This window comes from Cryptomeria japonica, chromosome 11 (genome assembly GCF_030272615.1).
Source record: "Cryptomeria japonica chromosome 11, Sugi_1.0, whole genome shotgun sequence".
NCBI classification, from domain to species: domain Eukaryota; kingdom Viridiplantae; phylum Streptophyta; class Pinopsida; order Cupressales; family Cupressaceae; genus Cryptomeria; species Cryptomeria japonica.
This window is the reverse complement of record NC_081415.1, coordinates 279,146,283-279,158,605: the sequence shown is the minus strand read 5'-3', so window position 1 is coordinate 279,158,605 and position 12,323 is coordinate 279,146,283. Positions and strand designations below refer to the sequence as shown.

General features: G+C 36.3%; 1 protein-coding gene across 1 annotated transcript in view; it reads right to left on the bottom strand.

Annotated features, from left to right (window-relative positions):
• The window catches only part of LOC131054335 (uncharacterized), a 127,076-nt gene that overhangs the window by 61,267 nt on the left and 53,486 nt on the right, over positions 1–12,323 (bottom strand). Inside the window, exon 9 of the mRNA XM_057988817.2 lies at positions 11,815–12,149. Within this exon, the coding sequence (XP_057844800.2) occupies positions 11,815–12,149 (335 nt within the window). The remainder of the gene's footprint in view (positions 1–11,814; positions 12,150–12,323) is intronic.

The window sequence follows — 12,323 nt, the reverse complement described above, 5'->3', positions numbered from 1 at the left end:
GTGTTTAGACTCAAAATGACTCAAAGAAAAGTGTGTTGTCTGATGTAAAAATGTTTTGCATACACTTGAAGACACAAAAGACACAATGTTTTGATGTTTGATCTTGAATGTTTGATTGTTCAAAAGAATACAAGCACAATTCTTATGGTTAGCCAAGACAATAGTTGTTGATCCCACATGGGGTTTCCCCCGAGGCTACGCTATTCAGAGCATATACTTAGATGCTTGACCCCACTGGCTCCACCCTCGACACTCACTTCTCTGAGGCAGCCAAGCATCAGTCCCCATAAAAACTGTCTGTGGTGAACTTTGTATCTCTACTAAGAATTGTATGTGTGTGGGCTGCTCCAAAGGTTCGACCTCCTAACCCAACAACTAGAAGGATTTTGGCTTTCTAAACCAAAAAAGGTGCTAGTAAGGGCATCCGCTTGTGTGGCCATACATGCAGTACTTTCAGCTCTGTAAATATAGAAGGCTCCCAACCGGTAGGGTTACGCCTTACAATTGATCTTGAAATAAATTTGGTCAAACGGGTTTATGGGGAGACATAGTGTCGGTATGAACTAATCAACACACGTTACACATGGCTTTCACCATGGATACAGTTATTTATAGTGGTTCGAAAGAGGTGGGTTTTCCTCGCTACCACTTGGGTCGTTCTCTCCTCACTAGTAGTCCTAATGACCACATGGGGAGATAGACCCTCTAGAGATTAAACAAAAAGAGCCTATTGCTCAAAACACAAAAGACACTGGTTCAATTTTAGTGCACCAATTGAACTGTTTGGTAATCTATGAAAACAAGGCACACAATAAAGATCAAAAGAAAACCCTTGTCAAGATCCTGCAACAAAGATTTGTTAGTAGTTTGGGTTGTTTCAAATGATTACCCCTTCCTGCAAGCAAACGAGTTAGGTGAATTTTAAATCCAAAAGACTTTGTGAAATAGGGGCCTTCGATGAGACAATTCGCTTCTGAGACAAGCTGCACCAATTTTGTTAACTAGATCACAATGTATTAGCCCAAAATAAACCAGATTTGAAATCCAAATGACAAAATAAAGCCCCAAAACTAGATCAAAAACTGAAAAATGCAAGATCTGAACCACAGACGCGATTAAAACTAACGCAGACATGGCAGAAAATCACAAACGTGCCTAAATCCTTCGTAGACATGCCTAGATAACACAGACGTGACTCCCAAATACAAACGCGTCTAAATGGTACACAGATGCGGTTTGAAAATAGAGACGCAACCCTGCAATCTGCAAAATAAGATAAAATAAATTCTGAACAATGACGCGATTACGGAGGTCACAGATGTGACAGAAAAGAAAAAATGTGGTTCCAGGATGCACAGACGTGGAAATGCCAAAAGTTTGTCGAAAATGTCAGATAGAAATAATGCATTCATATCATAAGCATCACATAGAAACATCACATAGCTACACATGCATATAGCTGCCACAAGGATGAATCATCTAATATATATATCTTAAAAATCATAAGTGTCATGATATAATGATGTCAAAATCGTATGGCTACAATCACCCGAAGGTATCTACATCATCATACAAAATGGTACAAAACTGATACATAGGGAGCCCTCTAAGGCTATGATGAACTCCCTCCCTCGGAGCCGGCTAGCCTCGACAGACTTTGAGCCCTGGAAGGACCCGCCCCAGGATCATCTCTCCTGCCCCCTCTATCTGGTGGTGGTGGAGGACCCATAACCCCACAACTAGATGCCTATCTCCTATCTCTCCCTCTGGTGGTTGTCTTTCACGATGGTTTCTGGAAGCTCCTAGCCCGCTAATTTGGTGGCACCACTCCATAGTACAAGTCTCTCTAGTAGGCTATCTCCTCCCTTGCCCGCAAAACATAGGCATATCCTACTCCTGTGTCCTCTGCCACCTGCCTCCTTGCCCTCAGTGTTGTCTCAGCCTCTGTATAGAGCTGAATAGCCTGATCCCTCTCCCGCTCAGTGTCCCTCAGCTATCTCCTAAGCCTAGTTGTCTCCCTCTCTAGATCCTGGATCTCATATGTCTGTCCCTGAAAGATCTCCCTCAAGGATAGTAACTCATCCTCCTCCTCTCCCCCCTCACCCTGTCCTTGTGGCTGCTCCTGTAGCTGCTCCAGTCCCTGTCCTTGTCCCTGTCCCTGTCCCTATCTAGGAGCCTGTACCTATCTGGGAACCTGTGCTGCTGGCACCTGTAACGAAAATCCACCTCTGCCCCTCACTACATGAGTCTGATGAGCCTGTCTCTCCTCTCTGCCCTCTCTCCTCGGAGCCACTCTCCTCTCTACCACTGTGCCCCGCCTCCATTGTCGGCCTCTACCTCCACCATCTCCACTATCATCACCATCACCTCCATCGTCTTTGTCTATCGGCTCCCCTAGAACCGTCATCCATGGAAACGGATGATCTCCTTGCCTCCATACTCTATCTATCAACTGCCTCTCAATCACATATGGTGTCCTCCCTATCAGATACCTGCTCCGAAATACATACGGCAACTCCACTGCATCATCCTCCCACTCCTCACAGTCTAAGTAAGGCCTCCATATCACATTGTCTATCTCATCGATAACCCTACGCCAGTACTCCAGTCTCTCAATCTGTGGTTGTGATGTAATCATATCATACAAGTGTATATAGCTACGCCCATGTCCTCTACCTCTGAAGTGTATCGGTCATGTAACAGACAGATGCTCATATGCCCACACCTACAGCAATGTCACTCTGCATCCCAAACCTGTTGATCCGTGATACACAAACTGATGTAGCTCATAATACAAGTGTGTCAGCAGACACGGCTCCCATGCAAACCTGGTGTGCTATGTCACCAATGTCTCTAGTGTCCTCCCCCATCCCATAGCCAACCCTCGTGTCGCTCTGTCCGGACAGAGGAACCCACTGATCACTCCTGTCAGTACCGCCGGTATTGTCAATCCTGTCTATGTCATGGTATCCTAAGCCACATCTCCTGCCCTCATCTCCAGTCCTGGATCCTGAAACACTCATCTCAATGCATCCCTATCTCCATCTTAATCGTAAGGAACTAAATCCCCATCGATCGGTATCCTCAGTATCCTATACACATCCTTTAAGGTGACTGTCATCTCACCCATCGGTAAATGAAACATGCAAGTCTTTGAGTGTCATCTCTTAGCTAGAGCAGTCAACAATCTCATGTTTGCCTGAAGCTCAGGCACATACAGAATATATCGCAAGCCCATAGCCTGAACTGCTACTCTATCCTCGAATGTCAGCTCTGCTCGCAAACTCTGAGTCAAAGGGAATACCTCCCATGACTCTAGCATCGACAGGTCCTCCTGCAGTCAAGCAAATCAATTGTGTCAATCCTAGTGGCATTCCCTATTCATCACAAAGTGTTGCTTCCTATCCTAGTGGTACTCCCTGTTCATCACAAAGTGTTGCTTCCTATCCTAGTGGTACTCCCTGTTCATCACAAAGTGTTGCTTTCTATCATAGTAGCATTCCCTGCTCATCACAAAGTGCTGCTTTGATCATATATTTAGGGCACCTACTTGAGTGTATCCTCTTGAGTAGCTTATCCAATTGACAACGTATGTTCTATCATAGAATTGTCAATTTCAGCCTGATCCAATTGACAACGTATGTTCTATCACAGAATTGTCAATTTCTATGGTACTCCCTGTTCATCACAAAGTGCCTCAATCTATCATATCCTAGGGCTTTGCTTGAGTGTATCCTCTTGATTAGTTTCCTGATTGGCAACTTATGTTCTATCACAGAATTGTCAATCCTAGCCCTATCTACTATCCTAGTCTTCCCTAGAGAACCTGCTTGAGTGTATCCTCTCAGCAACTTATCCAATCGACAATGTATGTTTATCACAGAACTGTTGATTTGACCTTGAAGGCACAAACGCGTTTACATACTTCACAAACATGCTTGTCCTGCATAAACGCGCCTGAAATGCATAGACGCACTCGCCTCTGACACAGACACTATTGAAATCATAGACGCGCCTGGCACAAATGCAGACGTGCCTATCCTATCCAAACGCACCTGGCACCAACGCAGACACGCCTTAACGTTTCCCCCCCGCTTGACATTTTTCTAGACATACCTAATGCGCATTTATTGCTCTACCTAGCATGCATTTATGATAATAATTAATGCAACAAGGTACAAGGAGGTTTTATGGTACACACCGGCTCTCGTGCATCTGCTGGCCTCTGATATCAGCGAACGCGATCAAATCTGTGCACCAATGTCATTGCTGCTAACTGCTGACTGCTTTCTGCTCTCTCTGCACTCTGATCCCTTTGGTGTGTGAATGACAATGAGGATGTTTTCCCTCGTGGTTTATTTTATAGACTACCCTAGCCCTAGTCTCCCGAGTCAGTCTTCTTTATCCTGTGATTTTGTCACTCTATCTTATCCGATCAGTCCATTCTAGCCTTTCTTTCTTATCGAGAAATTGTCTGCGATCTTTTCAAACATTTTCATCCAATCTCTTGAGGGGGCATATCATTCCCATCTTGGGGCAACTTTGTATCAGTTCATCTTATCTTCTTTGAAACAACGCGACAAGTTGCATTGTCTCAAAGAGGGGCAAAATGTAGACACCTAAAATTGTCTTGTCTAATTAAATAAATATCTTTATTTATTCAATTATTTTAAGCCTAATTCTTCTATTAATTGAATAAATTTTTATTTATTTAATTAATTCATTTATCCTCTTCTAGTCTTATTTCTCATTTAAATAAATACTTTTATTTATTTAAATTATCCTTTTCTTAAATTAAATAAATATCTTATTTATTTAATTGATCCCACTTCCTTTATTAATTAATAAATCTTTATTTATTTAATTAATTCATTAACATTTTTCCACCCATGACACATATCATTCATCTTTTAATTTCTACACTACCTACCCTCTCATTATTTTCTTATTTCTTTTACCTACCCTCTAATCCTTACCGACCATTTATCTTTTACATCTCTCAATCTTATCCCTCCATTTCTTATAGTGTATTTTATATAAGGAGATGTTTCCTTCATTATCAACCCCCAACTACGCTTTCGATTTTTCATATGAGATCAAGCCTACTTACAACCACATTTCCATTCTTTGTTGAGCTTTTGTGCACACATAAAATCTGAGAGCAAATATATCAAGCAAGATCAAAGGAGATAGAAAGAACGGAGATCCAAACCCTATTGGACATGTGATGGTATAATCTTTGTGATTTTATTTTATTTGCATTGTCTTATGTAATCTTCATATGTTATGGTGGATCTTTGTTGTTGTTAGGCTAGGGTTTTGTGGTTGAATCTATTTAGTCTTTCAATATTGTTGTTTCCATTTTTACCATAAACATATATTGTTCTCAAGACAATGTTAAATAGATTAATTTTAGATCTATATAAACATAGATATAAACATCTAATCTAATCTACTTGATATGAAATATCTAATTCAATATATAAACGTCTAATGATCTATAAACATGTATATAAGTTAAATCTAACATATATAAACATCTAATGTACACACATTATAAACATCTAACATATTTAAACATCTAATGATCTATAAACATGTATATATAGTTACATCTAACATATATAAACATATAACATGTACACACATTTATAAATATCTAATCTATATAAACATCATCAAATAAACTTCTAATCTATGATCTCTCTATATAAACATGTCTATATAAACATCATTAAATAAACATCAAGAACTAAATCTCAACAAATGTACATGGTGTCTCATCAAACACGTAATCAAGTCCCTAAATACATCTATATATAAAGGTAAACGTGTCTAAGAAATTATATATAAAGGTAAACATGTAGATGGGCATGCTCTAAGTGCCAACTCAGTCATCATGTCGATTATGAATGGAGCGACCCTCTGAGTGAGAATCTTGGTTTGATGGATGTCCAACTGATCTATGCAAATAGTAAAACACAAATTATATATCAATAAATGTACACACGCACACACATATAATATCAAATATCAATAATTATATTAAAAAAATGCACATACATACATAGATATGTACATATATATATATGTGTGTGTGTGTGTGTGTGTGTGTGTGTGTGTGTGTGTGTGTGTGTGTGTGTGTGTGTGTACACATGTATATATGTCACACACACACACACACACACACACACACACACATATATATATAAGAATTTAAAACTCACCAGTCCACTAGCAAGTGTAGCATCAATTGAATCCTGCCTATGCACATACTCTTAACTCAAGCTGGGAGTAACATGAGCTAACTGTTACATGTGTACATATGTTAGGACTAGTTCAATAATTGAAAGTTACAAAAATTATAAATTAAATATAAGTGAATATTTTAAATCATTTATTATCATGTACCTAGGTATCAAGAGCTATAGTCTAATCAATTGCTACAATCATATCTACCACAACAAGTACATTTGCATATCTGTTTGTGACAGTCTCAACAAATGAGGAGTGTATGGGGCTATGTAGATGAGAAGGCATCGATGAAGAGTTTGACCGTAGTAGCATATCCATAAAACCAATCTGGCCCAATCCCTGTAGCTACTCCTCAAATGGATCCAAGCCCTCTAGTGTGATATGAACCTTATCAGCCCATATCTCCTCCTCTACAACAATGGAGTGATCTATCGGTGGGTCATGCTACGCAGAGTGATGAGAATGTTGTGAATGTCCCGACGTATGACTCTATGCTCCAGCATGTGACTCTCTAAGCACCTCCTGCTTGACCTTACCCAATGGTATATGAAGGTAGGATGAAATAAAATAGTATGCATGTAGGAGGTGCTCGATCAAATAGTGAGGCATCTGCATCTGTTGAGCACCTCCTGCAATAGATGTTATGTCCAGTGGTGTGGTGATGTCGACAACATAATAGTGATCATCGATCACATGACTAGATGATGAGCCTATCGATGGTCTCCAGGGTCATGGTCAACTCATCATATATATACCCAACCTATCAAAAGAAATGGTAGTAGTAGTTGCAATATCTCCAACACTATCAATTGCTTCCCCTTTGGGAAGCAATGACCATCCAATCTATTATGGGAGCAAGGGATGGGTATATTGCAGGAAATCTATGACCAACAAAATGTCTATAGGCCGACACTTATTGGTCAGTTATGCGATATGGCTCTTGATCTACCATTCTGTCACACCCCTACCCAAAATAGCTTGGAAGGTTAAGGTAGTTGACCTTCAATGCCAAACGAACCTTAGGGTACACCTGTTGAGAAAAGTATAATGGAATTTGGTTTTTATTAAGATAACAACCAATTGTAGCAAGGAATTGAGGGTATATATTATGAGCCACATTTGCATCTATACATTGTGTGACCTAGTATCCTCTCACCTTTTGCTTGTCATAATAATAAGGAAATAGATCTCGTTTAATAATTTCCTTGGGGACCTAGCGCTAGACATCCTTCAAAGAAATAGTTCTCAAGACCTCTGCCCTCAACTCCCTAAAAATGGTATCCACAATCAGATGGGAGTATGATGTGTGCTAGCCTAGGCACTCTATAAGGCTCTCCAAGCTCCTCAAAATGGTTTGGCATGTATTCTTATACACACCATCATTAAGGGGGTAATCTATTATGGTTCTCAATTTATGGATCTCCTTATCACTATAATAAAAAATATCATCATAATCAAGAACTGCATCATGATGTGTAGGTAGTGCATGTGGAGCTAGCTCATCCATCTAGAGGTGTCATAATGTTACAAATTATGTAAGTGTACATTAACACACATGTGAAAAGCATTAAATTTAAATACTAAACATTAAATTTACACATGTATAAACTCAAACTAAACATTAAATTTAAATTTAAATACTAAGTTACATTAAATTTAAATACCAAACATTAATGTCAACAAGATTATTCAAGTTACATTAAATTTACATGTATGTGAACTCAAACTAAATATTAAACATTGGATATTAAATTTACACATACACAAACTCAAACTACACATACAATTTAAAACTTTTCAATTTTTTTCATACTTTAGGGGGGGGTGGTCTAAAAAGACAGCTTAAGGGGGGAGTGAGAGATAGTAAAAAGAATTAAGGGGGGGTAGAGAGAGAGAGAGTAAAAAGACCTAAGAGGAGAGAGGGAGAGAAAAATGTAGAGAGAGTGACATGCGTGAAAAAGACTTAGAGAGAGAGAGAGAGAGAGAGAGAGAGAGAGAGAGAGAGAGAGAGAGAGAGAGAGAGAGAGAGAGAGAGAGAGAGAGAGAAGTAAAAATGAAAATATTGTAAGGTTTTTAAAGATTTTTATAGAGAGAGAGTAAAAATAATTAAGGGGAGAGAGGGAGAGAGAAAGGTAAAAATGAAAATATTTTAAGGTTTTTAAAGATTTTTATATGGTTTTGTAATGTAATAGAAGAATTTTTGTAAGTTCTTCTAAAAAAATTCTAAGGTTTTGTAAGATTTTTCTAAGGTTTTCTAAAAAAATTTTAAGGCTATCTAAGTTTTTCTTAAAAAAATCTAAGGTTTTCAAAGATTTTTCTAAGGTTTTTTAAAAAAATTCTATGTGATTTAAATATGCAATTATTTATCTAAAAATACAAGCATACAAAAATAAAAATTTGTACTTGCTAAAAAAAATTTAAAAATCCAACAATAAACCAAAAAAAGCAAAAAAAATAAAAAAAATACAAGCAATTTTAAACAAGAAAAAAGAATTTGGTGCACCTGGTATAATAAATGTGAAATAGTGGGTGGTATCGAGTGCTGAGGAACTTTGCCAGCCAAAAATTGATTGAACACCCCCTCTGTGACCAAACACCCTTGATAAATTTTTTTTTTCCATTCCCATTTTTTCTTCATGGGTGAAAGTGTAACCCACTATTGCGGGATCACCCAAACCAAAAAATTTCTAACCTTAAATTTAACTAAACCCTAAACCTAAGACTAAACCAAAACCCAGATTGAACCCTAACCATAAACCTAATTAAATATTAAACTAGATTAAGCCCTAACCCTAATCTTTAACCAAATTAAACCCTAGCCTTAACATCAAATTTGACCCTAACCCTAAACATAATTGGAACACTAAACCAAATTAAACCCTAACCCTAAACTAAACCAATTTAAACCCTAACCCTAAACAAAATTAAAATCTAAACTAAATTGAACCCTAACTCTAAATGTATTTGATAAAACCCTAAGCCTATACCAAATCATACACAAACTCTTCCACTAAACCTAATTGAACCCTAACTCTAAACCAAATAAAACCCTAACCCTAACAGTAAACTAAAATGAACCTTAACTTTATTAAATTAGTGCTACTATTTTAATCTCAAACCTAACTATAATCATATATATGATCTTGACCCTAACACTAAACCAAATTGAATCCTAATTATAACCCTAAACCAAAATGAATCCCAACTCTAATGTTAAACCAAATTCAACCCTGATCCTTAGACAAATTACTTGCATTCAAATTGGCCCTAGGAGGGGGAGAATTATAGAGTTTTCAAAAAAATGGAAAATTACAATTCAAAGTTCAAACTAGAAATCAAACAAGCTAAACTATGATTAACTATTTGGCTAACATATATAGTGATCTTATTTTAAAAACAAAGATTATCAATGCTCACTAACTACTTAGAAGAACTAAGTGCAAACTGGAAGATCACACTAGAGTGCAAGAGATATTCACAACAATTTTAGGTATTGGTGCTACAATTAGTGGAGCAAGGGTTTCATCATAATATGTGAGTGGGAAGCACTCCTAACTCAACAATAAACTGAAGATGTGTCCAGCTCGACAAAAGTGTGCCTCAATAAAATTCAAATTCAAATCTTCATTATCCCATGGGGCATTTCAGGAGGTTGTTTCAACAATACACAAGAAAAAGATCAATGCAAGAGATATTTGAAAATAAAGCACATTTCTTGATTATTCCATAACATTAACATCACATAAGACAAACATTTATATAAGGATATCATTTCTATATTCCTTCATAATTATATCAAATAAGCCTCAAAAAGAAAGTCATAGACCATTAGTTCCTAATGGCATTTTGCATGCACAACAATTAGTTTCAATGTATTCAAATCTATAGTTAGGGTCCAAATTTGTTCACAAAGTTCAATTAGGTAGGCACAAAGGTCAATTTCATAGATGGAGAAGTGAACTAAAACATCAAACAATACATTTACTAGTCCAAGGCAATCATTTGGCAAGTTCCAATTCTATGTCACATTAGTGAACCGATCGACAACATTTGCCATAATCAAATCCTAAATTGAACCTAGAGTTAAAGACAATTATTTTATTTATTTAATTTTATGCATTCATTTCAATAGTATTATCATTCTCACCTCTTTTCTTTCCCAACACCCAAACAACCATAAACAATTATGAACAAATGTATTTAAAGCAAGTGATCCCCATAATTACTAACACAAGGATAACAAAACAATTAAACTAAAAAGAACACTAGAGCATGAATCATATATATGCCCAACCATGACACTACAAAGTAAAAGCAATTACTATACTTGTGCTTGCACATATTCACTTCAACATATCTTGCACATTTTCCCAACAAATTTTTTTTTCCAAATCTTGTGGGGCTTGATCATCATCTAAGAGCGAGCCCCCATCAATGCCTATAACACCATCTAGACAAGATATCAAGTATTTTATATAAGTAACAAGTTTAATAGTTGCAAGTGACAAAACACAACTATAAAAAAAAATTTATAAGCACATGACACCTTGTAATTGTATGAACAAAATCATTCTACTAGTACAAAATTTTGCATGGTAGTGTCGAAATATAAAGATGGTAAACAATGAGCATATTATTCATTTTCTAATTTCAGTATTTTTATTTAGACCAATTTAGAACCTCCAACCAAACCACACGAGCCTTTAAAAAGACTACACCTTCTAACCCTCTTATTTCAATTCTATGAACAAACTTTTTTTTTTATAATTTATATAATAAAAACCATTGAAATATTTTATTATGATTTACTTTGAATACTAGATCAAATAAAAAAGAAAAAAAATCAAATATATTGTATTTCTTTACTAAAGAATAGTGGTGTATTAACCAAATCTAAGACTTTTAAACCTTATGACCTTTTTATTCCAAACCTCAAAATCCTCATTATTTTTCTTTGGTCAATTTTCTTCATCTCTTACCTATGATGTTTCCCTTCATTCTTCCTTTGATTTATTTTATTTTATTTTCTTCTCCATTATTGTTGTTGGTTTTGATTATGTCAAAACTTTTTATCAACAAAATTAATCTCAAATAAAGATAAGATAAAATAATGATATTAATCTTCATGAAAAAGTGAAATACGAGACTGAAAAATACAATGGTAAGAAAGGAATAGAGTGTAAGTTTTGAACTTTAACAAACTTAAAAAGGAACAAAAATAAGCACCACAAAGAGAAAATGAAAACCAACGATATCCTTTAATGAACGAATATGACCTTTTGTCAAGGAAAATTGGAAATGAAAAAACAATCAAATTTTTTGTGAATGCCCACTTTATGGATTACTCCCTATTGCTATCCAAATGTAAGCCTCTTTTCAACAGTATTTTCTTGTGATCATCATCATACATCTCTGTAAAACAAGACATTAAAAATTTATTGATCTCATTGAACTTCCAGATTAATCATACACTAAATAGCATCTTGATTCAAATAATATTGATGCTTCAAAAAGAAAAACAACTTTGAGTATTATTTTGGATCTGCATACATTCCTTACCTGCTACATCCTCGGAGTTGAACATAAGGAAGAGATACAAATGCAACAGAGAGAGGAGCTACTGAAATAGGTGTCTGGGGATTCACCTCTATTGGTTCTAAAGATGGTATTTCTCCCTTGACACTTACACCCAAAGCTTTTCCATTGAGGAGCATAGTCTGACTATGTAAATCCCCATCTTTTGCTGTTAAGTGATACTCCAATCTGGATTTCCCTTTTATCAAATCAGTCCTTGCAGAAATATTTTTCTGCCCTCCAGTATGAGAATAAGTAGAAACCCCAACAGTAATGACATCCAATTTGCTTAGATTGATCAAGAGTAAGGTGACTCCTGTCTGGAAATTGATCATTCTCATAAGTCATTTACCCAAAAAACTGGAAATTTTTATTTACAACTGTTTTAAAATGTGCATCAAGTAAGATGGAGATTCTATTTTTAAATGTGCATCAAATAAGATGGAGAGAACGAAGCATGTAAGTAATAAAAAGAGCAACTTTCGATATGGGTA